Source organism: Haemorhous mexicanus, chromosome 22 (genome assembly GCF_027477595.1).
Source record: "Haemorhous mexicanus isolate bHaeMex1 chromosome 22, bHaeMex1.pri, whole genome shotgun sequence".
Lineage (NCBI taxonomy): Eukaryota > Metazoa > Chordata > Aves > Passeriformes > Fringillidae > Haemorhous > Haemorhous mexicanus.
In genome coordinates, this window is record NC_082362.1 from 6,290,727 (window position 1) to 6,314,585 (window position 23,859).

General features: G+C 51.5%; 4 protein-coding genes and 2 non-coding genes across 8 annotated transcripts; 4 read left to right on the forward strand and 2 right to left on the reverse strand.

The window, feature by feature from the left end:
• Positions 1–870: 870 nt before the first annotated feature.
• CCT6A (chaperonin containing TCP1 subunit 6A) lies at positions 871–6,722 on the forward strand. The gene is made up of 14 exons (XM_059865906.1): positions 871–1,040; positions 1,340–1,403; positions 1,749–1,883; positions 2,445–2,618; positions 2,763–2,866; positions 3,474–3,584; positions 4,053–4,212; positions 4,399–4,481; positions 4,824–4,920; positions 5,179–5,326; positions 5,545–5,678; positions 5,795–5,897; positions 6,170–6,242; positions 6,399–6,722. Exons 1-14 carry the CDS (start codon positions 907–909, stop codon positions 6,469–6,471), a joined length of 1,593 nt encoding a protein of 530 aa, XP_059721889.1. The 5' UTR covers positions 871–906; the 3' UTR covers positions 6,472–6,722.
• On the forward strand, positions 2,191–2,321 carry LOC132337628 (small nucleolar RNA SNORA22). Its single transcript, XR_009489223.1, has one exon. It is a non-coding gene; the product is annotated as a small nucleolar RNA SNORA22 (small nucleolar RNA).
• LOC132337627 (small nucleolar RNA SNORA15) lies at positions 3,221–3,355 on the forward strand. The gene has a single exon (XR_009489222.1). It is a non-coding gene; the product is annotated as a small nucleolar RNA SNORA15 (small nucleolar RNA).
• A 566-nt stretch (positions 6,723–7,288) lies between the features above and the next one.
• SUMF2 (sulfatase modifying factor 2) lies at positions 7,289–11,440 on the forward strand. Its single transcript, XM_059865781.1, has 9 exons — positions 7,289–7,400; positions 7,622–7,772; positions 8,486–8,600; positions 9,063–9,107; positions 9,341–9,491; positions 9,756–9,811; positions 10,187–10,271; positions 10,711–10,870; positions 11,222–11,440. The coding sequence occupies exons 1-9, from the start codon at positions 7,343–7,345 to the stop codon at positions 11,325–11,327; spliced, it is 927 nt and encodes a 308-aa protein (XP_059721764.1). The 5' UTR covers positions 7,289–7,342; the 3' UTR covers positions 11,328–11,440.
• Positions 11,441–12,158: 718 nt separating this feature from the next.
• On the reverse strand, positions 12,159–18,510 carry PHKG1 (phosphorylase kinase catalytic subunit gamma 1). Of its 3 annotated transcripts, none has more exons than XM_059865779.1 (10): positions 18,300–18,510; positions 16,488–16,604; positions 16,030–16,205; positions 15,682–15,736; positions 15,019–15,084; positions 14,685–14,848; positions 14,074–14,164; positions 13,142–13,295; positions 12,931–13,056; positions 12,159–12,462 (listed from the first exon to the last, which is right to left on the reverse strand). In XM_059865779.1, the coding sequence occupies exons 2-10, from the start codon at positions 16,568–16,570 to the stop codon at positions 12,211–12,213; spliced, it is 1,167 nt and encodes a 388-aa protein (XP_059721762.1). In that variant the 5' UTR covers positions 16,571–16,604; positions 18,300–18,510; the 3' UTR covers positions 12,159–12,210. The 3 variants fall into 3 exon arrangements, with proteins under 3 accessions (XP_059721762.1, XP_059721760.1, XP_059721761.1); XM_059865777.1 differs by having other exon boundaries at positions 16,488–16,621; positions 18,300–18,509; XM_059865778.1 differs by lacking the exon at positions 18,300–18,510 and adding an exon at positions 17,670–17,689 and having other exon boundaries at positions 16,488–16,621.
• Positions 18,511–19,547: 1,037 nt separating this feature from the next.
• On the reverse strand, positions 19,548–21,980 carry CHCHD2 (coiled-coil-helix-coiled-coil-helix domain containing 2). Its single transcript, XM_059865960.1, has 4 exons — positions 21,799–21,980; positions 20,995–21,247; positions 20,309–20,459; positions 19,548–19,869 (listed from the first exon to the last, which is right to left on the reverse strand). Exons 1-4 carry the CDS (start codon positions 21,846–21,848, stop codon positions 19,859–19,861), a joined length of 465 nt encoding a protein of 154 aa, XP_059721943.1. The 5' UTR covers positions 21,849–21,980; the 3' UTR covers positions 19,548–19,858.
• Between the last annotated feature and the right edge of the window lie 1,879 nt (positions 21,981–23,859).

The window sequence follows — 23,859 nt, forward strand, 5'->3', positions numbered from 1 at the left end:
ACAAGCCCAGACAGAGCAATCTGGGATTCAAACCTGGCGCAATCAGAGCCCGCAGGGGGGTGAGGGACCATGGCGGGAGCTCCTTCTCCAGCTCCTCTCCAGGGAATCTCACTCGTCTCTCCATTTCAGAGTCCAAAGACACAAATATTTTAATGTCTCCAGGAGTGAGCCCTGACAGGCCACGTAGGGAAAACTTTTCAGCACCAACCAAGGCTGTCTTGACATTAATATTTCTGGTTTTATTCTTGACAGAAACCTCTGTGTGGCCTTGGGAGGGACCATCCCCATCCTTAGAACCCACGGGAGGGATTCGGTCCTTGAAAGCCCCGGGCAGAGGGTGTGCACTGGGGGCTATGGAGGCCCTGGTGCCCACACATCAGCTTGTGTGTTATGAGAAAATGAGGTTTTATTAACCTCAAATACCGACTTTAACCAAGAACCATCGATTATTAATCCACTCCACTTAACTATTAATTCTATCGGTCTAATGTGAAATCACCGGGTTTAATTATTTATTCTGACAGTTCTGCGAAGTTGCTAGGGCCGTCTGTGACATGAGAAAGCGGATTAACCACCGACCATCCCCACCCGCCCCGCGCTCCCCTCACGACCCGCTCGGAGGCGGTGCCGCACCCGCGCCTCAGCGGCGGGGAGGGGGCGGGACTAGGCGGAGCGACAGGCGCCTAAGCCAATGGGAGCGCGGCTGGCGCGCCAACAAACCAATGAGAACCGGGACGCCTCGGCGGCGGGAGCAGCCGGGAGGAGCGACAGGCATATTAACCAATAGAAATGCAGCATCGCTCTGGTGGGCCAATGGGCGAGCCCGGAGTGTTCTAGAAGGGGCGGGCGGGAGGCGGGGCCCCTGTGCTCCGCCCCGCCCGGCGCGGCCCAGAGCAGAGCGCAGTCATGGCGGTGAAGGCGCTTAACCCCAAGGCCGAGGTGGCCCGTGCCCAGGCCGCGCTGGCCGTCAACATCAGCGCGGCCCGCGGGCTGCAGGACGTGCTGAGGACCAACCTGGGGCCCAAGGGCACCATGAAGATGTGAGGGAGTCCCCGCGCCTCTCGCCGCGGGTGGGGTTGGGGGGAGCACGGCCTGAGGGGAGGCGTGAGGGGAAGCGGCGGGGGCCGGGAGGTGCGGAGGGGAACAAAGGCGGAGGCGGGAGGGGTGCGTGGCTCCGGGATGGAGGGATGGGGAGGCAGCGGCGCGGGCCCGCGGCCCCGCACGTGTTTTGGGGCCGGGGCGGGATGGATGAATGGATGGGGAGGGAGCGGGGCGGGCCCGCGGCCTCGCGCGTGCGATGGGGCCGGGGCGCTGCTCACCCGCCCCGTGCCGCCCGCAGGCTCGTGTCGGGCTCCGGAGACATCAAACTGACCAAAGATGGCAACGTGCTGCTGCAGGAAATGGTGAGCTGGGCTTGGTCCTCGCAGGGGGTTTAGGGAGGGACGAGAGCCTTTGGGTGAGGGGAAATCGCGTACCCCCTGCCCCAGCCACCCTTATCCATTGAAGCGAAATGGGCTTTGGGAGGAGGGTGAAGAAATAATTTCAGGTTATGGCAATACTTTAAAGAAAATAATGTTAAAAAGATAAACGGCACCATGAGAATGAGTAAAATAATCAGCCAAAGGAGTATCAAACCAGTTAGGGTAAACCATGAGAACATCACCTTCTGTTCTTTCCTACCTGATCTCAGATTTTTGTTTGCTGTACCACTGCAGTGAAACTTAACTGCTCATCTTATTTTTGTCTAGCAAATCCAACACCCCACGGCCTCCTTGATAGCAAAAGTAGCAACGGCACAAGATGACATCACTGGGGATGGCACCACCTCGAATGTCCTCATCATTGGAGAGCTCCTAAAGCAGGCAGATCTTTATATTTCTGAGGTGTGTATGCAGTGTTCCATTTGCAGGTGGGCAAGTCAGAACCTTCAGTGGGACCCCTCAGTGTTGGTTTCTTTTTTAACAGGAGTGGAACATAAATACATTGTTCTGCTTAAAATGAGAAGTTGTAAAAAGGGGGGAAAGCTAGAGGAGAGGACTTAAACCCTGTTCAAAATCAAGCCCACTTATTGTAGATACTGTAGCTTTTAAGATTTTGTGTGATACCTGCTGTTACTTTGTTTTGTGTGAGTGAAAACACTTCTGGAGCTTTTGAAAGGAGCTCCTCCCTGAGGGCAGGTGAACGTGGGTATTGCACAGCGAACACCCAAGTGTGCTTTGTAGTTCCCTTGGTTTCAGTCTGTGCTAAATTAATCTGTGCTTTTCCTCTGCATTGGAAGGATTTGCATTCCTTTTATATGTATTCAGAAGGACAGAACACATGGCCTGGGTAGCATATTCCCTGTGCTTTGCCACTCCTTGGAATGTTGAAACCACAGGTTCTGTTTGTGGAAAAAGAACCATTTTGCCTTCCATTGACCAGTGATTTCTCTTCCCTTGCCTTAGGGTTTGCACCCTAGAATAGTAGCAGAAGGATTTGAGATTGCCAAGGAAAAAGCACTTGAGGTTTTGGAGCAGGTCAAAGTGTCCAAGGAGATGGACAGGGAGACCCTCATCGATGTTGCCAGGACATCCCTCAGGACTAAAGTCCACGCTGAGCTTGCTGACATCCTGACAGAGGTGAGTTCCCTGTCACCTCTGCCTCTGGGGGAAGAGAGCCAGCTGTGGAAGTGCTGGGACTATAACTGGAAGTGTGAAAGGTGTGAACTTTCACTTTGGAAGGCTGGTGGTCATTTTGGGATGTTTCCCTCCCCTGTGTTGCAGGCTGTGGTAGATTCTGTCCTGACAGTCAGAAAACCAGGGGAGCCCATTGACCTGTACATGGTGGAAATCATGGAGATGAAGCACAAATCAGAGACAGACACAACGTAAGTCTGGAGGATCCTTGGGCTTCAGTTTAATGGGACCCTGAGCTTTGAGGAGCCTGGGGGGGTTTGGTTTCTCTTTAGAGTGTCCTAAAGCTACCACTGGAAGAGTTGAAATATAGATTTCAGCCATAAATATCTTGGCAGAAGTTTCTCAGTCACTGAATTGATTCCTTAATGAAGTTACCAAATAGCAAAGAGCAACACTGGCTTAACAATATTGGATAAATAATGTTTTCTTAGTGTCTGTGGTTTGATGATGCTTTAGGTTGGCATCTGTTAGAAACAATGCAGCATTTGATAAATGGAAACTGGGTTGTGGATTGCCTATTCCATAGGCTTTCCATTTCCCTCAGTGCATGGATGAATTCTGCCCTAGCTTTCCTCAGTAGCTGGTGCAGTCAGACACCATGCCAGAGCAAATTCCTATTTTCCACTGTGCCTGGTGTGCTTTTTGATGGGAATGAGCATGCCCTTGGAAGGGGAACACATCACCCTTGCCCACTGCCAGCAGTGCCCAGGCAGTTTGGGTTGGAGCAGTTCCTCTCTGCACTCCATGGAATCCTGGTTTTGTGTCCATGGACACGCAGGATGGTTTTTAATCTTGCAGGCTGATCAGGGGGCTGGTGCTGGACCATGGAGCTCGCCACCCTGACATGAAGAAAAGAGTGGAAGATGCTTTTATTCTTACCTGCAATGTGTCTCTGGAGTATGAGAAAACGTGAGTGCATAGCACGTGCTTGTGTCCTGAGGACTTTTATTTAAAATGTGCTTAAATACCAACCAAGACTGTGAAGGGGAAGGGTGGTGCCCCTTCTGCAGCCCTTTGGGGAAAGGTGGTGGGTGAACAAATCTCTGTGAGAGGCAGAGCTTCACAGTGGTTTTTATTTTGTTGTGTGATCACAGAAAGGCTGAAAGGCCTTTCTTTCTTAGGCACAATTTGATATTGTAGAGCAAACACATGAATGCTCTTCAGAGTTCTCTCCGTTTCAAGTCTTATTTTTTGAAGTGGAAAAGCTCTGAACCAGAGAGCAGAACAGCAGTGTGGGTTGGAGGGACTGGTTTGTTCTGGGTTGATTTCTTAAAAATGTTACTGAAGGGCTCATTCCTTATGCTCAAGTTTATTTCTGCAGCAGAGAGGAAGTTTTCTCACTGCTTTTTTGTGGGGTTTTTTTTTTTTTCCTTTCAGAGAGGTGAGCTCTGGATTCTTCTACAAAAGTGCTGAGGAGAGGGAGAAGTTGGTGAAAGCAGAACGAAAGTTCATTGAAGACAGAGTCAACAAAATCATAGAGTTGAAAAGAAAAGTCTGTGGCGACTCAGACAAAGGATTTGTAGTGATCAACCAGAAGGTGAGATGAAGAGAAGTAGTAAAAATTATTTGAAATACCAGAATTAGCTAAATTTAGGCTGATACTTCTGAATATAATGTACAGTTCCTAGCTGAGCTCTTTGAGCCTTGAGGAAGATCTTGTGTCAGAGTGAGAGGAGGTGGTTTTAGCTTTGTCCTTATGCTGATGGTCACTTTCTCTTTGCAGGGAATTGACCCATTTTCCTTGGATGCCCTTGCCAAAGAAGGAATAGTTGCTTTGAGGAGAGCTAAAAGGAGGAACATGGAAAGGTCAGTTTTGGGGAAGGGAGAGGATATATTAATCTGCTCTTCCAAACTGAGACAGTCAATCGAGTCTGGATTAAATCCATCTTTAAAGGCTTGACTAAAAATTCCGCTTCAATCTGTGCAGCTCTTCTGGTGTAACTCAGGGCAGTTTGGACAAACTGCAGAAAGGGCACTTTGAGCTCTCAGGATCTTTAAATGCAGACACCTTAATTCTAGAAGTCAGTTTTTTAAGAGCTCTTCCGTGAACAAAACCAAACTGTTGCAAGCTTAGGCTTGAAATACTGCACTTATTGTGACTTTGGGTTTTATTGAACATAAAGCTGAGCTGTGCCTGTTGTCTGTCAGACTGACCCTGGCCTGTGGTGGCACTGCCATGAATTCTGTGGAGGATCTCACTCCTGACTGCCTGGGACACGCAGGGCTTGTCTATGAGTACACCCTGGTGAGTGACCAAGTGTTTGAAGGGTAAAGCTGGAGGATTGACATAAAATACTTAAAATCCACTTGAATGAGAACATCTGCCTGGATGTTTGCTCCTGTCATAGGCTGAGAAAACAGAAATAAACTTCTGCTGCTTCTCATCACTTCTTGAAGTGCTGTCAGTGCAGAACCCAGCCTGAAAGCATCCAGTTTATTACTTTGTGTCCACAAATTGCTGAAGCAAATGGCTGACAGGCAAACCTGATGCTGTTTTCCCCAGGGGGAGGAGAAGTACACCTTCATTGAGAAGTGTGAGAACCCCCGCTCGGTGACCCTGCTCATCAGGGGCCCCAACAAGCACACGCTGACCCAGATCAAGGATGCAGTGAGGGATGGGCTGCGGGCTGTGAAAAATGCCATTGAGGATGGTGAGTGCCCTCCCTGTTCATCATCATAAGGACCTGTAGAAACCCATCCCAGAATTAGGGAATTATGTATCAGCTCCCTTGGTTCCTGCTCCAATCCAAGCCTGAGCTCAGGGTGAGGTGATTTTATAGTTCTGTGGTTGATTACTCGCCTGTTAACATGCAGGATATGGAGGGAAGAGATCAAACTGCAAACTGAAGCAGGTGATTTTCCCTTGCAGGATGTGTGGTGCCAGGAGCAGGGGCACTGGAGGTGGCAGTAGCCAATGCTCTTGTGAAACACAAGCCCAGCGTGAAAGGAAGAGCCCAGCTCGGAGTTCAGGCTTTTGCTGATGCTCTGCTCATCATTCCTAAGGTAAAAGGAGTTCGTGGGTGACAAATTGACTTTAAAGCACACACAGACTCAGTGCTGTTTCTGCTGGAGGGCTCTGGAATCAGCAGAGTGAAGCCAATCCCTCTGCTCTGTGCCAGGTGCTTGCTCAGAACTCGGGATACGATCCCCAGGAGACGCTGGTGAAGGTCCAGGCAGAGCACATGGAGTCGGGGCAGCTCACTGGGGTTGATCTCAACACTGGTAAGGACTCCCTCAGCCACTGGCTGATGCTCCAGTAAGAACCTGGCTCAGCTCTGAAGCACAAAGTGCTCTGAGTGCAGAAAGTTTTATCTTTATTGATAAAAAGCTGCACAGAAGCCTTGGCAATCAGGCTGCTGTAGTTCAGCGTGTGCTGATCTGAGATTTTTAGAGGATAAAGCACACTGTTGGATACAGTGGGTGTTATCAGATGTCAGCCAGCAGAAAGTCTCTGTGTGAACTGTTTTTTAAAAGGCTCTTCACTTCTGTTGCAGGGGAGCCGATGGTGGCTGCAGCAGCTGGAATCTGGGATAATTACAATGTCAAAAAGCAGCTGCTTCATTCATGGTGAGGCTGGCAGGATTTCACTTGTAACATGGCTCTGTGTGTGTTTATGTGATGTAAAACTGGGGATCCCGTGTACCGGAAGATGTCTTGAAACACAAAAATGAAGCTGAGTTTGGCAATTGTAACAATATTTCTTTGCTGTTTCCCTGTTTCCAGCACGGTGATTGCCAGCAACATTCTCCTGGTGGATGAAATCATGAGAGCTGGGATGTCCTCCCTGAAGGGCTGAGCTGGAGCTGCTCTCTGTGGAATTTCTCCAAGGACTCCACCCCAGGGCCCTGCCCTTGGCTGTGGTGGATGTCCCAGCATCAGGAGTCACTCTGCCCTGAGGGGCAGCCCCTTTGGTAACACGGCCACTCAAAATCTCAGCAACTTCATCAAAGATTTGGCTCTAAAAAGGAGTTATTTATTTTTGATTTCACTGAACTGTGTGGCTGCAGTTGCTTTCCATTTTTACCCAATAAACTGTTCTGTTCTGTGCTTTGGGTGTCTGTTCTTTAACCTTGGGGCTGCATTCCTGAGTCCTAGTCTTGGCAATTTTGTGAAATTACCACTCAAGACTTTTGTGAAATTACTGCTACTACTGCTGCTCTGGGAACAGGGTGGGATCAGACCTGGAATTTGTTCAGTAAATTAAAAAAAAAAATACTGGATTAAGGCAATCACTACTTGCTTACGAGTAAAACTGAGTTCACTGCAGAATGGCTTGGGGAGGTGAAAGACCTGGTGTAAGGGTTGGATTTTTAATAGTGGTGCTTCTACATTAAAGGATTTATGGATAACGAGTGCCAGAGCAGGTCCGGGCAGAACAATCAGTGGGTTTGTGGCAGGGGCACAGCCTCCTGCCCTCTGGGATGATTTTCCCTAAAACCAGCGGTGCTTTGTGTTAAGAGGAATCTCCTTACAAAAACCCCTCAACCAGCCAAAAACGCCTCCCTTGCGTGGAAGGGTGGCGGTGGCCCCGGTGCCCGGCAGTTTTAACCCCGTGTGCAGCCGGGGAGGGACAGAAGTTCCCGTTCCCGCTGAGCGGGTGCCCCGGAAGCGCTTCCCGAGCCCGCGGCACCTCCGGGTCGGGCCCGCGGTTCCTCCGCGGCTCCGGGATGGGAGCGGCGGCGGGGCTGGTGCTGCTGTGCTGCGGGCTGCTGGGGGCTCAGCGCGGTGAGAGCCCCCGAAATCCCCCCGACATCCCCCTCCCGGAGCCTCCTGCTGCTCCCCCAGCCGGGGATCGCTCCCTTCCCCACAATGGAACTTTAAATGCTTGGAGCTGTGCGGACACCGATCGCTGCCACCCCTTCCAGCACACGCAGGGACATCCTGTCAGTAGCTGCGCCTGGCTAATGTTTAAAAATGAAACTTGTACCGAATTTCTCCCTTTTCAGCGCTCGGAGAGGATGGGAGCATGGTGCAGCTGCCCGGAGGCACCTTCCAGATGGGATCCCTGCAGAGGAGGGGCGAGGAGGTGCCCGCCAGGGAGGTGACAGTGAAGCCCTTTGCTCTCGACAAACACCCGGTGACAAACAGGGACTTCAGGTGAGCCCGCCCTGCCTCGGGTGGCTGTGGGGAGGGGCAGGGCCAGCTGTGGGGCCAGCTGTTCTGGGGCTGGTTCCTGGGGCCTGAAAGCCAATGCTTGGGTGCTCATTGGGAAAAAAATGTGTCTGTCAATAGGAAATCACTGTCACAGGAGCAAGCTGAACCATCGTGGCAGTGTAGCTTGCAAACATACTTTTATTTCCTTTTTTGTCCTTTTCCCCCTCTCTTTCCACTTTTTTTCTTCTCATTTTCATCTCCTCCTCTTCCTTTTTTCCTCTTCCTCTTCTCCTCCTCTCTTCCTCTCTTTTTCTTCTCCTCCTTTCCCTCTCCTCTCCCTATTCTTTCCCTCTCTTCTTCTCTCTCCGCTCTTCTCCTCTCTTTTTCTCTCTTCCCTCTCTTCTCTTCCTCTTTTCTTCTCCTCTTCCACTAACAGCAGCCACAGGTTTTATTGGCTTTTAAGGGATTTTTTCTCTCTGCAGTTATGGAAACTTGAGTGCAGGCTGAGTTTACCTGCACAGGTAACATTAAAAGTATCAAATCTGTGCAAAGATGCACACTGGACTGTTTTATCTGTTAAATCTAAATCAAACCATCTGGAGCTGGGGGGTCTGTAAGTTTTATTCCTTTTGCCTTGCTCTGAACTCGTTGTACAAGCAGATTTTTGAGGCAGAGCTTGAAGAACCCTTACCCAGAGCATGTTGTGTTTATGCCAGGGAGTTTGTTAGAGAAAAGAAATACAAAACAGAAGCAGAAGCATTTGGCTGGAGCTTTGTCTTTGAGGATTTCGTATCTGAAGAGCTGAAAAAAAAAGTCACCCAAAAACTGGAGGTAAATCTGAATCCTATGATGAGTCTGATGTTGCTTTTCCACCTGAGGAGCAGCTGCCTCTTTGCAGAGCCTGCTGATCTCAGAGGTTTTTCTTTAGTCTGGGGTTGTTTTGCTTTTGAATCTCAGCACGACTGAGCTGGGGTTGATTCATGTGCTCCTCTGTTTCCATGCTCTGTGAGCTGTCAGTCTGGACTCCAGGAGCTGGGAGGAAGTAAAATTTGTTTCAAAGTACTTCAATAATCCAACTTTGATATAGAAAAACTGAACAGCATGAGCCTCTTGATCTGTTTTCACTTTTAAAAACAGATGCCTCTGCTCTGTGGGAAAGCACCATCCAAATGTCTGTGATAACCCAGCTCAAACTGCAGCATTTCCCAGACTAACACACCCTGCTGTGGGACAGTGTCACCAGTCCAGGTGTCACCAGTTCACCTTTAATCTTGGTGTCATTTCTTTCCCCAGTCAGCCCCGTGGTGGCTGCCCATCGAGAAGGCTTTTTGGAGACAGGTGAGTAAAATCCTGGTGTGGGTAAAACCCTGGTGGGGTAAAATCCTGGTGTGATAAAATCCTGGTGTGGTGATTCCTCTCCATGCTGGGAGCTTGTGTGTTGTGTGTGCTGAACCTTATTGACTAGAAATAAGCAAAAAAACATTTTCCATCCTTTCATCTCTTCCACCCCTTATTCCCTTTGTAATGAAAACTGTATAAAATTAATTTCAATCTGCTTCAATCCCTCCCAGCCTTCAGGCCCTGGCTCCAGCATTAAGGACAGGCTGGATTACCCCGTGCTGCACGTGAGCTGGAATGATGCTCAGGCTTTCTGTGCCTGGAAGGGGAAGCGGCTCCCGTCGGAGGAGGAGTGGGAATTTGCTGCCAGGGGAGGACTGGAGCGTACGTAGCACAAGCTCTGAGCTCTTCCCAAAGCAGGCATGGAGTGGTGTTAGTTCCACCAGATCCAAACCTCCCTCCAGGGATGTTCTCAGATGTTGATCTGAGGGGGGTTTGAACCACCTCTTTTGGCTTGAGATATTAATATTAATAATTATTAAAATAAATTAATAAAACCTCATTAACTCAAACTGAGCAGAAAAGGAGAATCCTAAAAGCCAGGCTGGAGTGACCCAGGGCTAACAAGTGTCCTTTCCTCCCTGGCAGAAAGGATGTATCCCTGGGGAAACAAGTTCCAGCCAAACCGTACAAACCTGTGGCAGGTAAGATCCTAAAAATCATCCCATGCTGGGCTCTCCTCAGGGGGGGGTTTCACTCAGCCACTGAGTGAGGGTGTCCTGAGCAACACTGGGGGTTCTGAAACTGAGCTTCTGGTGGGGTTGTAAAAATATCCTCAGAGGGAGCAGGCTCAGCCCATCTTCCCTAGGAAACCAGGATTTTACTGCTTCTAAAAATTCACGCATAAATTTGTTTGAAGAGAGAACATGGGACAACTTCAGGTTGATCTCTCTTGACCAACATAAATTGCCACCAGAGAGTTATTTGCCTACTTGGAGTGTGGCACAGCCCTGTGAGGAGCAGGATTTGGGGTTGTTTCTGGGGTGGTTCTTTGCTGGGAGTGATCTCTGTTCCCCCAGGGTGCCTTCCCTCGGGGGGACACGGCTGAGGACGGCTACCACGGCGTCTCCCCGGTGACAGCCTTCCCTGCCCAGAACAGCTACGGTACACAGCACCCTCACCCTGCCTTGGGGATGGCAGCTGCTCCCTAAATTAATGTTAATTATCAAATCCTGGAGCTGGGCAGAGTTTGGATGTGTGGGATCTGGAGTAGAGGAAAAGCATTGATGGTTGGTGCTGGAGTTGGCTGAGGTACACCTGCTGCTCTTCAGGCACCAAACCACCTCCTTTTAATTAAAACTGGGTTGTTTTGCAACTCAGTGGGGTGTAACAAAAATTCCAAGGACATTTTCTGGCTGCCATGTCCTCATGCACATGGGAAACGATGACACATTTAAGTTTAAAATACAGTGAGGAGTTTGTTCAGCCTCAACATTAAACCACACTCTTGAACGATCCTTTGAATGTTGTTCCCCCTTCCCATACACCAAATTTACATTTCTTGCACACCTGCTCTCCTAATTCTGACACAAAACCATCTCAGGGCTCTATGACCTGCTGGGAAACACCTGGGAATGGACAGCATCGGAATTCCCAGCTCCAGGAAGGGCACCCAGGGCTCAGAAGATGCAGGTGCTGAGAGGGGCATCGTGGATTGACACTGCAGATGGCTCTGCAAACCACAGAGCTCGTGTCACCACCAGGTAGGTCTGGCCAAAGCCCAGGTGCTGCTGCACAAGGATTTTCTCTGGGTTGGTTTTATTTTAAAAGATGTTTGTTTGTTTGTTCCTACATGATTTTTTTGAGAAGCAGTTGGCAGAATACACTACAAATGTGGCTAAAACCACCCCTGCTATAAATCCATTCCTAAATGCTTCTCAAATCATGTTTTCCAACAGGCATTAATAATAAAGTGCTTTTCTCTATTCAGGGGAATTGAAAGATGTTTCTAGGCTGTTCTAGCAGGTCACATTAGGGTTGTGAGTGTTGTAACATATTAGGGATATGTGTAACGAGGAAGGATCCCTAATTTTGGGTTTCTCTTTCCCTGTGAGGATGGGGAACACACCAGACTCTGCCTCTGACAACCTCAGCTTCCGCTGCGCTGCCGACGTCCCGCCCGTGCCAGCCTGGAAAAGCCAGAGCAAACCTGAGCTCTGAGGGCTCCTGGGAACACCTGAGGCATTTTCTCCTGTGGAGATGAACAGTAACCCCCAGCTGTCACTTCCATTAAACCCCAATTGTTTCTAAAATTAAAAGTAATTTCAACTTTTTCAGTGCTGGGATGTCTGGGTGGGAGCAGTGATTGGGGAGGCAGGGAGGGGGGTTTGTCTTTAGTGTCCTCTTGGTGTGGGAGATACTCCAGCTCTCCTGTTGCTGTTCATGTAAAGCAGAGGGATGCATGTGTGGGACTGGGCCAGAGCTGCTCTGACCTCCAGCCCCAGTGAGGGGACACCCACAGCCCCCTGTGTCCATCAGTGTGGGATTGCCAGGGGGGAAGTGATGGGGGCACGTCCCTGGAAGGGGGAGTCATAATCAGTCCCCATTCCCCTGGGAAGTCCCAGCTTTGGAACGGTGCTGAGCCTTCCCAGAAGCAAAACAAGGCACCTTGATTGGCATTTGAGCAGGACAAAATGATGTGTGTGACAAACCAGTGCCCCACCTCTCCCAGGAGTTATAACAAGCACAAACTCTCTGTGCATGAGCTCTGCACCAAACCTGACCAGGAGCCTCGACCACAAGGGTGGGCAAGAACACTGCTCAGGGATCCCTCACCCACCTCTCACTGTCCCCAAACAGGCACTGCAGGTGTCAGAGGGCTGAGCCTTCCCCATGGGGAGCTGCAGCTGGTTCTGGCTCTGTTAAAGGTGGCTTCTCCAAACCCTTTCCTCCAGTGAGACACACCCCAGGAGCAAATGATTTCCTGGGTTTGTATTTGCACCAGTCCTGAGCCGAGTGATAGAAAATTTAAAAACCCCAGAAATCACCATGTCATTTTCCAAGATTTTACTCGCCTTACTGTGAGCCAAACCAGGGGCAGGGATCAGAACAGCCCCTCCTCGGTTGCCAGGGTGAGCAGGATGGCCTTGCAGGTGTTCTCAAAGAGGGCAGCTCTGTTCTGGGCCTCCCCCTTTTTCACCCAGTGGCGGTAGGTGCGGAAGGCGCAGGCGTCGATGAGCTTGCGGACGGGCTTGAGGGCGTAGGGGTCCCTGACCACCAACTCCCTGGTCACTGACTTCACCTGCCGGTACTGGTAGTAAATCCTCACCGAGGCCAGCACGGTCAGGCAGATCACCTGGGGCACAGGGAACAGCCTGGCAGTCAGGGGAATCCTCACACAACAGCCTGGCATTCAGGGGAATTCCCACAACAGCCTGGCATTCAGGGGAATCCTCCCTGAATAGCCTGGGATTTAGAAGGATTCTCCCACAACAGCCTAGGATTCAGAGGAATTCTCCCACAACAGCCTGGCATTCAAGGGAATTCCCTCAATGGAGTGGTCCCAGTGCATCACCCCATGTGGGGGAGGCAGGAGGGAGTTCAGTGCCTGGTACAGTTTAGTTTCTGCAGGGCTGGCAAAGGGGCAAGGGTTCATGTCAGGGAATCACAGAATCACATGGTTTGAGTTAAAAGGGAACTTGTGAGTGAGTGTCTGGTCCGCCCAGGCTGCTGCATCCTCCCAAAACCCATCCCATCCCCATCAGCCTTACCAAACCCCAGTTTCTCCCAAACCCATCCCACTGCTGGCTCCTGCAGCTCCCACCTTGAATTTGCGGAAGGGGCTGAAGTGCCGGACCTCCTCCACGTCGTACTGCTGGAAGAAGGGGTGTGCCAGCGCCTCGCCCGCCGTGTACCGCTGCCGCGGGTCCACCACCAGGAACCGCGAGATCTGCAGGGGGAGCCGCTCAGTCTGGGCTATCCCAGGGCTCTGCAACGCCCCTTCCACTCCAGGTTTTCCCAGCCCAAGCACCTACCAGGTCCTTGACGGTGTCGGAGCGGTCATCCCACTCCGGGGAGCCGAAGTGGTAATCGCCGTTCATGATCATGCGCAGCATCAGCATCTGCTTGCGGTGCCAGAAGGGCGGCGAGCCGGCCAGCAGGGTGTACATGATCACCCCGGTGCTCCACCTGTGGGCAGCCCACACGGAGCCTCCAGCACCCCTGTGCCACCCCCGGGCACCCAGCTGGCTCTGCATCCCAGGGGAAAGCCAGCAGGGAAACTGGACCACCTGGAAACACCTGGAAAACCAGCAGGGAACTGCCCTGCGTGTGCCTGGGGAGGGGGGCTGAGCTCGCTGCTGCAGGGGGGTTTGAGCTGAGCTGATGGGGAGTTGTTCCCTGGATGCTGCAGGAGGATGCCTTGAGATAGAGTATTTGGCCCTTGCAGAGTTTTTTAGGGAAGGGAGTGGGGCTTGGTGATGCCAGCCAGGCTGGATGCCCTCAGGCACAGCTCAGTGCCAGGTGCTGTGGCTCCGACTGGAGAGGGGATGAAATGGCCTGGTGTGTGTCAAAACTGACCACTGCAGCCTGAAGCCACCAGAGGTGGTGGCAAAGTCCCTGCAGAGCTCTGGTGGGCTGCCCTGAGCTGGCTGCTCTCTCAGGGGCTGCACAAGGTGTGTTTAAAACCCCCATGTCTTGGAGCTCAGCCTAAGCTGACTTCCATGAACAGAAAGTGTTGCTATCCCTCCCACATGGGGCAAAGTGAGGAGATGGGTTTGTCCCCAGGCTGCTTCACTCCCTGCTCTGTGACAGAACCCCCTGATGACCCAGAGAGCCCCTCACAGCCACCAATATTGGCTTTTGGTGCATCATTTCATTCTTTCCAAACACTCAAACAAGCCCCCATGGGCACAATTCTGGCCGTGCCTCAAACCACGTGTGTGTTTAGGGAACAGTTCTCACTCACATATCCACCTCCTTCCCGTAGCCTTGGTGCTCATCATCCATGGAGCACTGCAGGATCTCGGGGGCCAGGTAGCCAGGAGTGCCACAGATCTCTGTGGGGACAGGGACACAGGGCAGAGCATCAACTCAGGTGCCACACCCACCTCCAGGCAGCCCATGGTGGGATCTTTGCAGGGATGATGCTCTCAGGGAGGAATTGCAACCTGTTTGCATCTCACTGGTGACTTTTTTGGCTAATTATTGTGGCTAAAAAGTGAGCAAAAAAAAAACCTATATGGATGCTTGTGGGAGGGGATGCCTGTTGTTGGGTATGTGGCTCTTTGCATGTAGGAGTTGGGGGAAACAATGGGGCAGTAGGTGGATGAGGTAATGGGGATCAGCTGGAGGAGAAAAGAAGTGGAATGGATTAGGATGGTTTTCCTAAAGAGCAGCAACTTTTTCATGGCAAGGAGAGAGGTGTGGAAGCTGTGTGCAGGCAGAACTTGTGTGTGAGGACAGCAAAAGCTGCCAAACAGCACCAATTTACACCGCCAGGTGAGACTGGCGACAAGGAGAGAGTGGGGCTGGAAAAACTCACCAGCCCAGCATCCCCCCAGCTCACCAGCCTCCTACCTTTGAGCTTCTCATTCTCATTCAGCTGGCAGGAGAAGCCAAAATCTGTCAGCTTGATGTTCATGTCATCATCCAGGAGGATGTTCTCCGGCTTCAGGTCCCGGTGGACGATGTTGATGGAGTGCAGGTACTGGATCACTTCCAGCAGCGCTCGCATGATCTTCCTGGGGATGGGGACAGCTCATTCCCTGTCCCAAACACCCACTGGCACCACCATCCCAGGGAAGGGGACAGGGACAGAGCACAGGAACACAGCCCAGGGTGCTGGGCTCTTCCCTCAAACCCACACTCTGCTCTTTCAAGGTGATTTTTACCCCTCTGCACCTGGCCTTACCTGGTTTCTTTCTCGCTCAAGGTGACTTTCTCAGTGAGGTAGTCAAAGAGCTCCCCTCTCCTCATCCTGCATGAGGGAGGGGAAACAGTCAGGCAGAGGCTGAGCTGCAACATCAAACCAGCCCTGTGTCCCTGGGGAGGATCAATCAGGGGTCTGTGCCCCTTAACAGCCCAAAATAATTCTCATAACAAGGGGTAAAAATGCCTTTATAAATTTCAGTAAAATATCAGACAGGAGAAGAAGCTGTGCCAGGTTTTGGATGCACAATTGTCAAGGATGAAAAAGATCTGTAAGATCACCAAGTCCAACCATCAAAGATGGGGCTCTTCCAGTGCCATCCCACTCCTCTGACAGCCACTGCACTGTCCTGGTATTGGAAATTGTGGCTTTGCAGACACCCTGGTCCCACTGAGCATATAAATAACCCTCAGGGATGCATGACAGCTCCCACCAAAGGTTACAGGGAAACCCGAGCAGTGCTGAGCCGCTGACAGAGGGAAAACAGTTCTGGCAGCAGAGCTGCAATGAGCTTGCAGTAACTGGGGCTTGATTCTACCTTAAGGGCTGCTTGTCCCTCCACTTTGCCATTTTTGGGCCACAAAAAGCTGGGACCTATCTGCAGAGAGAGAGTGGGCCCAGGGTGCTGAGCCAGCTGGTACTTACAGGTCAAACACCAAGAAGAAGAAGGTGCTGGATTCATAGCTGTCCTTCAGCTGGACTGTAATAAAGCACAGGGGCTGTGAGCACAGTGTTCCTGTCCATCAATGAACTAAAAATCCAATTAAACTGCTAACTGAGTTAATGAGGAGCTGATCTTTACAAGTGTTGTGCTTGGGAGACAACATGGGGGGCACTGCTGGGGTGTGTGTGTGTGGAGGGAGAGCAAACAATGCTCTGAGCAGGTGCCTGGCATCATCCAGGGATTTCACCCCAAAAACCCTTCCTGGGGTCACCCTGAGGAACACACAGGGCTGAAATTTCCCTTGAGGGGATGCTCCAGGCCTGACTTACTGACGTTGGGGTGGCCCGAGACCTTGCGGAGGATGTCGATCTCCTTGGTGGTGGCTTCCCTCAGCTCCTGCACCTCCTTGGGGGAGATGTTCCCCGCCGTGATGTCGATGATCTTCACGGCGTATTCCTGCCTCGTGGTTTTGTGGATGCACCGCCGGACCACGCTGCTCACCCCCCTGTCAGGGACAACAGGGACAAAAGGGGGGGTTCCATCCCTGCCTGCCCAGCCACCGGCACCTGGGCTGGCTGGGATTTTCATGCACCAGCGGGTCTCGCTCTGTCACCCTGTCTCGGTGGGACAGAAGGTTTTGAGCTGATGGAAAGTGCTGTTCCATGCTATTTTTAGCCCCATGCTGCAGTGGGCCCTGTTTGTATCAGATTCCCAGGGAACACAGTTCCTATCTGGCACCGGGGGACATGAAACCAAAACAAGCCGCTTGCCAAAAATAAAGCTTTACCTGCCCAAAACCTCCTTCGGCTCATATTTTTCATAAAACTCCTTGGATGAGTTCCAGTCTGGTAGATCTTCTTCCTTGGTCATCTCTGGCTCCTGTCAGGCAGCACTCTGGGCTTGTCTAAAGGCAGAAAGGAGCTGCAAGGAAAAAAGAGCCAGGATGGGCACACACTGCCCCCAGAACTGTGATCATCAATCCTTTATGGAAGAAAAAACATTGAGGAGGAAGGAAGAGAAGAAAGATCCTGGACCAACCAAAGGGGGTGTTTTGCTGCTTGGAAAAGCCAGGGTTTGTCCTTGGGAGGAGATCCCACTGAGAAAAGGAGAAACCCCACTGGATTCCCTCATAGCCCAGCTGTCCCCAGGGGCAGAACCAGCCTGGCTGGGGCCAAGGCTTTGGGAAATGCTGCAGCACCTCAAAACCTCATCCCATTCCTGTGCCCAGCTCACAGCAGCAGCCTCCAGAAACACCACACCAACCCCAGCCCAAGTGGAATCTGGAATCTGCCCCTGTTGTTTTTCTCTTTCTTTTCCTTATTATTTCTAAGATGACAAAGTTGTCTTTGGCAGAGAATGAGGGAGAATCATGTTTAAAGGGAATAGAAATGGACTGAGGAGGAAAAAGAGGTGGTGAGGGTCAGTGAAGCAGCAAGAGGGGCTGGGTGGGTCAGGGTGCAGGTGGGGACAGAGGGACTGGGGACAGTGGGAGCTGAGCCAGCTTGAGGACAGCAGCTCAAAGAACTCCCTCAGCCACTCCTGTGCAGCTGCCAGCAGCCTCCACAACTCCTGAAAGGCTCTTGTCCCATTTCTTTTTCCTATTTCAGCCTTGGAGGGATTTTTATGTAGCTTGTTTCTGTGCCCATACACGGAGTCCAGGCAGTTAGGATGGAAAGCAGTTCTTACAAGCCTGGGCAGCAAAACTGTCCCTTTGGGATGACATTTTGCTGCTGGGGAGGGGACAGAGGTGGGCACGAGATCCCCAGTTCTGTAAGCTTCCCTTTGCCCTCCTCTCAATAACTCTGCCAGGGCACTGGCAGCTCTAAATACATTTCAATCTCATTAGCAATGTGTTATCTGTCCTGACCTGGTTTTAAGGACCAAAGTGTGTTTTGGGTGACTGGCTGCTGCTGCCAGGGATGTCTAAAAAGGGCTGAACCATTTCTAAACAACCATGAGCTTAACTTACAAAATTTTAGTTGTTGGAAATACTGTGAGTAATGCCAAACCAAGCTGAAATCACAGAGGAGAGGCAGGACCAGGAAGTAGGGAAAATAAAATATCTCGGTGGGGGGGGTCGGGACCAAAATCTGATTATTTTTGAAAATCCAGGTCCTGGGGGGAAGGGCTGAAGGCTGAGGAGCATCCACAGAGCACTGCCTGGAATCTGCGCGCTGCCTTGTCCTGCGAGGAAAGAACCCGGGAGTTTGTTTGAAACCCCCTGGAATTAAACAAGCAGCAGGTGCGGGGCTCTAACGGGACACCCTGGGTTCACCAGCAGAGTGCAAGGGGGGTCTGAGGGGATTCTCTGCCGGGAGGAACACTGAGGGTGAGGCGCTGGGCATCGCCCCCCGCCCGCAGCTGGGAGGATCTCTGCGGACAACAAAGATATCCAAAAATCCATGGCGATAAACCCGCAAAGCTCAAGAAAAAGCAAGCTTTCAGGCCGGCAGGGGAACGCGGCCCCTCTCCCTCAGCCCCAGGGCGCTTCAGAGCCGACCCTCCGCCGCTGACCCGGAGCCAAAGAACGCTGAGCACGGGAGTTTCCCGGGGCAGGACCCCCCCTCACAACCCTCCCTCAGCGCCGCCGGCTCCTCACCTCGCTGGGGGCAGCGCCGGGCTGGGCCCGGGCCTGGCGCCGGGAGCCGCCGGGAGCCGAGCGCTCAGGGCCGGCCGCCGCCGCCCGGCCCCGGAGAAAGCGCAGCGCGAGTTGGCAGCGGCGGGAGCCGGGCGGGCATGGCCGGGCAACGGGCAAGGGGGGGCCGGGGGCCGCCCCGGAGCTGCGGCGCTTCCCCGGTTTAACCCTTCCGCCGCCGAGCACGGCGCGGCCCCGGCTCCTCCTCCCCGGGGGCGTTGCTGTGGGGCCGCCGGGAGCCGCGGCTGGCCCGGGCACGGGGAGGCTCGGCCGGGAGGGGAGCGTGGAGCCGGGGAATGGGAAAGGCGGGAGGGAGCTTTGAGGGCAGCCGGTCCCTGCACTGCCACCGTGAGCACCGAGCCGCTCTGTGCTCACCCAGCGCCAGGTGCACACTTCCAGGGATGGTGACTCCACAACTTCTCTGGGAAACTGTTCCAATGCCTGACCACTCAAACAGTGGTTTTTTTTCCCCTCTTAATAGCTAACCGAATTTCCCCTGTATCAGCTTAAGGCCATTTCCTCTTGTCACAGATTGGCCCAAACCGCCCACTGGTTTTATTTCAATTTCACCAGGACGGTGAAACACCCCAGAAATGAGATGGGAGCTTGATCAGCAGAGGCAAAGCTGCTCGTGTCACCAGGAGAGGCAGTTCTGTCCTCGTCCCCACTGTGCAAGGTGACTCCTCTCCCTTCTGAACACTGATTTAATCTTTTCACTTTCAGAACTGCAAGTGAGAGGTGAAGTGCTTTAGGAATGCACAGAACATCCATCAGCATAACAACACTTCAGGGGAAACAGGTAATGCTAGGGAAAGTATTTTTAACAGGAACTGCATTTTTCAGAGCAGAGTTATTCCCCACCACAGTTCCTGGCAGGAGCACAGCTTATCCAGGCTTTTCCAGTGATGTCCAGGAGGGTGTTTACTCTATCAGCCTCAAGGATTTGAGCAAAGCATGGCTGCTCCCTCCAAAGGGAAAAGGAGGGTTTACACTTTGCATCAGTAAATACTTTAAAAATAATTATTATTTTCATGTAGCAGCAGTGGCTTCGGCACCAGCCTGAGGCAGGCAGGAGGATAAGCCACAGGACCATCATCTCGTGGTTCAGCCCCTATTACAGCACAAAAAGAAATACCTGCAGAACACCCTACCAAAATCAATTCTCACCTCCTCACCCATCTACTCCAGCACTCAAACTCAACCAAAGCAAGGTACTTCTAGAGAGAGGTTTATTTATAGACATTACATACATTCAACACAACAATCAGCAAAACCAGTAAAACCTAGGTTAGCTCATTCTGCTTTATAATTCACTCTTCCATTTTGTGCTAAATTAAATTGTGGCTGTGAAGTTGGATCACATCAGAGGCAGCTATGGCAGAAGTCAAGCCACAGAGATGATAGTGTGAATATATGAACTAACAAGATACCAGACAGCTTTAAACTTTATTACTGAAGCTTTTTGTTTTTCATTCATAGGTCAGTTCTTGCAAGATGATCTTCAGCTGCCTCCTTGTGCAGGCTTAGGACAAACCTGAAAGGCAAGGAGTTTATATCAGTGAGTTTTGGATCCCTGAATGCAAGGTGTTTTCCCTGCCACAGGACAGATTTGTCAGGGTGTTCCATTTGCTGGGATATGCTGAGCTGCAGACATCAGCACTGGTGCACAGCTGTCTTCTTCCTCCCAGGACAGGATGGTTTTGTTATCCTTAGAGCTCTGCTAATGCCCCAAATGTGCTGCTGCCACTTTTCCAGTCATCTTCAATCCATGCACCAGCACAAAGCATCAGGAATTCACCCCCTCTCCACCCCACAGGACCCAAACACGAAGCCCAACAGAACAGAAGCTGCTTTACCTGACTTCAGAGCACCTTCATCACTCCCCAGCTGATCAAAGCCCCAGCACATCATTCCCAAAATACTTTTACAGATTATCCCACTTACCAGCTGCCTGCCAGCACTGTGTAACTTACCATTGGAAACCCTGCACTGCTTGAGCACCTCACTGAAGCCCTCACACAGCTTGAGGTCAGTCTGCTTCTGGGCACACTCCAGGAATTGTTTCATCTCATACTGGCAAGGACCTTGCTGCTGCTGCTGGGCAGCCTGAGTGGCCTGGGGCTCCTGAAACACCAAATTGCTCCGTAAGGATCCTTCCCACAAAGCCAAAGCACCCCCAGACTGCTTGCTGAGGGTACGTCCCTGCATTTTAGTCAAAATCTTCATTTTTTAATGGAAAACAAGTGAAGGGCTAAAGTACAAAACAATTTTCCAGCAGAGGAATGCCACATTCAGAATAGTTTTTTAAATTACAAATACTTGAGTGATTTTGGTACATTCAAGTAACTCTGGATGGCACCTGAGCAAAGGTCTCCCCAACATCAGACCTGGAACATGGAAGTCCTGCCTCAATCAGAGGAATACAGTAGAAAATAACACCAACACCTTGCCACACATCCCTCCTGCATCCCTACAAACTCTTTTTAAGATGACTCATGGTGAGTTACCTTGGAGATCCAGTCTGTCTTTACAGATAGTTTTATATATATATAGATTATATAAAGACTGTAAGTATCCCAGCTGTGACTCATGTGGTGTTTAAGGCTCCAGCATGGAGCTGAGCTGCCATCAGTCAGTGTCCAGCCGTGCTTCCCCTCACCTGGTAAGTGACATCAGGCCTGGCAGCTTCAGAGCTGCCCCCTCCACTAAATCCTCCGGTGATGGCGTGGCCGATGGTGTGTCCCACGGCCGAGCCCACGGCCACCCCGGCAGCAGTTGAGGCCATCTGGGCCATCAGCCCCGGCTGCTTCGGGGCCGGGGCCGCCACGGCGGAAGGCGGAGCCGCTGCGGGGACAGAGGCCTGAGGAGCCGGTGCCGGTGCTGGAGACGCGACTCTCCTCGGGGGTGCCCGGCTGCAGGGACACAAAGAGAAACATCACTTCATCATCATCGTGATCCCAAACCACGCCGGGCAGAGGCCACATAGCTGCAGGGCCGGGAGTCCGCCGCTCCTCCTGTGAGGCACGGAATGTCCCGAGCTGGAAGGGACACACAGTGTCACAGAGCGCGCTGCACAGGAGGCCCCAAGGATCACGCTGGGATTACACACACCCCTGTTACACACTGAAGGAATGAACTCGGTGTTCTGGTAAGCGTCTTATGCAAGACAGGGTCAGGGTTACAGGCTTCTTTCTGCTCACACAGCTGTTTTGGGGAAAAATACAATATGGCCCAAAAGCAGTTGATTACCACGGTGTTGGTGCCCAGGACCTGCGGCCGAGCAGACCCACTTCCATCCCCCAAATCGCCAAACCCCGCTCCGCTAACCCATAGCCAGCCCAGCTCAAACCAGCCGGGCGCTGCCACCACCCCGGTGCGTCACCCGCCCGTACAATGGCGGCCAGGCCACTGCGGCCCGCGCGGGGGAGAGGGGAGAAGGAGAGGGGGCCCCGGCCGCCCTCACCTAGCGGGGGGCGCCACGCGGGACGTGCGGCTGCGGCTGCCCCTGGGCATGGCGGCGGGGAGCGGAGGGAAGCGTCGGAAGCCCCGAGCGGCGGAGGGAACCGGAGGAAGGCCCGAGCGGTACGGCCTGGTCTGATACCCGCACGCCGCCTCTGAAGGTCACCGCGGGCTATGTCACTTCCGGCACGGCGCGCGTGGGGCGGGCCTGACAGGAGGCCACGCCCCATCCGCCCGCCTGAGGGGCCGCGCGGGGGCGGCCGCGATGGCGGAGGTGGTAGTAAATAAATAAACACCTGAAGTGTGGTTAAACCTGGGCTTAGGGTATTGTTGGTCATAATAAACGTTTAAATTGCAATAGACCTGCCTCTGCCGGACCTTCAGCCACAATAAGCGCCTAAATTGTGATAAATACGCGCGTGCAGGATCCTCGGTCACAATAAACACTTAAATCGCGTTAAACCCGCCTTTGTAGGATCCTTGGTCGTAATAAACACCTAAATAGTGTTAAACCCTCGTCTTTGTGGGACTTTCAGCCACCTAAATAAGCACCTAAATGGCGATAAACCTGCTCTTGTGGAGTCCTCAGCCGCAATAAACACCTAAATCTGTGAGGGACAGTCGTCACAGTAAACACCTAAATCTGTGAGGGACAGTCGTCACAATAAACACCTAAATCTGTGAGGGCAGTCGTCACAATAAACACCTAAATCTGTGAGGGACAGTCGTCACAGTAAACACCTAAATCTGTGAGGGACAGTCGTCACATTAAACACCTGAATCTGTTAGGGACAGTCGTCACAATAAACACCTAAATCTGTGAGGGACAGTCGTCACAATAATAAACGTCTAAATCTGTGAGGGAACATTGGTCACAATAAACATCTAAATCTGTGAGGGACAGTCGGTCACAATAAATGCCTAAAGCACAATAAACCTGCACCCTTGGCACCTTCAGGCACAATAAACACCTAAATCGCCATGGAAAGTGTTCCAGCCTTCAGGGAATCGTTCTCTGTGGAAAAGGAGCCTCCAAAAGCCTCTCGGAATTCAGCCCTTCGGTAGAGTTCCAGATTTATTTTATTTCTATGGATTCATGGGATTCTCTCTGGAGCAAATCCATAGAAACATCTCCAAGGGGTGCCAGGGAATGATCCCAGATTCTTTTTGGCGATGCCCAGCAACAGGACAAGGAGAATAAACTAAAACACAACAAGTTTCATCTCAACATGAGAAAGAATTTCTTTGTGTTGAGGGTGGCAGAGCTGTGAACCTGCAGTGTCCCTCTCTGGAGATATTCCTGCCCCACCTGGATGTGGTCCTGTGTCACCTGCTCCAGGTGACCCTGCCTTGGATGATCTCCAGAAGTCCCTTCCAACCCCAACCATTCTGTGATTCTGTGATTTTGTGATTTTCACCCCCAAAAAAGAAGCGAGGGTCCCTCCTGCCTCCCCATCCCCATCCAGGGGCTGTCTCCTTGCTTTAGAGACACTGCCTACTTAGAGAAATGAATTTTTATATTAATTTATTAATTATTGTATTACTGAAGGTGATTCTACACCCAGCAGCAATGATAAGGGATAACACAATCAACAGTTATGATAATTCACGATAAAAAAAATTGCTTGTTGGCAGTTTCTTCACTTAAAAAGGAGGTGAAAGACCAGACATTTCAACATCTTTTACATCAGGGGATGTATCTGTTGCCTGATGAAAGAAGTGCTAACATTGTGAGTTTATAGAGCAGGAGTACAGCTCAGAAAAGCAGCTGCTGATGAGGGAATTATCTGGAGATAAATATAAATGATAAACCAGGCTCAGAGCAGGGACATCTGCAGGAGCTCAGACCACTGGTGTTGCTGCAGGACAGCTTCTTCTCCCTGGCTCTTGGCCTCTCTCCATCTCTGAGAGCAATAATTGAGCAATAATTTTGCTTTTCTAGAGTTCAAGCAACTCGTTTCTTAATGAGTGGTTTTCTCAACGCTTTTTAATTAATATTTTTCCATTTTCCCTGGTTTTTTTTTGCTGGCAGAGCAATTCTTGACACTTGAAGTCATTTTGCGAC

Bases quoted from the DNA above. Each gene is read 5' to 3' on its own strand.
- CHCHD2 (XM_059865960.1), bottom strand. From the start codon at position 21,848: ATGCCCAGGGGCAGCCGCAGCCGCACGTCCCGCGTGGCGCCCCCCGCT. The intron at 21,248-21,798 runs GTGAGGGCGGCC...GTGTCCCTGCAG, and splicing joins CGCGTGGCGCCCCCCGCTAG to CCGGGCACCCCCGAGGAGAG. The intron at 20,460-20,994 runs GTGAGGGGAAGC...TTGGTGTTTCAG, and splicing joins GGCCTGATGTCACTTACCAG to GAGCCCCAGGCCACTCAGGC.
- SUMF2 (XM_059865781.1), top strand. From the start codon at position 7,343: ATGGGAGCGGCGGCGGGGCTGGTGCTGCTGTGCTGCGGGCTGCTGGGG. The intron at 7,773-8,485 runs GTGAGCCCGCCC...TGTTTATGCCAG, and splicing joins GTGACAAACAGGGACTTCAG to GGAGTTTGTTAGAGAAAAGA. The intron at 9,492-9,755 runs GTACGTAGCACA...CCTCCCTGGCAG, and splicing joins TGCCAGGGGAGGACTGGAGC to AAAGGATGTATCCCTGGGGA.
- PHKG1 (XM_059865779.1), bottom strand. From the start codon at position 16,570: ATGACCAAGGAAGAAGATCTACCAGACTGGAACTCATCCAAGGAGTTT. The intron at 14,849-15,018 runs GTAAGGCCAGGT...CCCCATCCCCAG, and splicing joins TTGAGCGAGAAAGAAACCAG to GAAGATCATGCGAGCGCTGC. The intron at 13,057-13,141 runs GTAGGTGCTTGG...CTCCCCCTGCAG, and splicing joins CCGACACCGTCAAGGACCTG to ATCTCGCGGTTCCTGGTGGT.
- CCT6A (XM_059865906.1), top strand. From the start codon at position 907: ATGGCGGTGAAGGCGCTTAACCCCAAGGCCGAGGTGGCCCGTGCCCAG. The intron at 1,041-1,339 runs GTGAGGGAGTCC...TGCCGCCCGCAG, and splicing joins CCCAAGGGCACCATGAAGAT to GCTCGTGTCGGGCTCCGGAG. The intron at 2,867-3,473 runs GTAAGTCTGGAG...TTAATCTTGCAG, and splicing joins AAATCAGAGACAGACACAAC to GCTGATCAGGGGGCTGGTGC.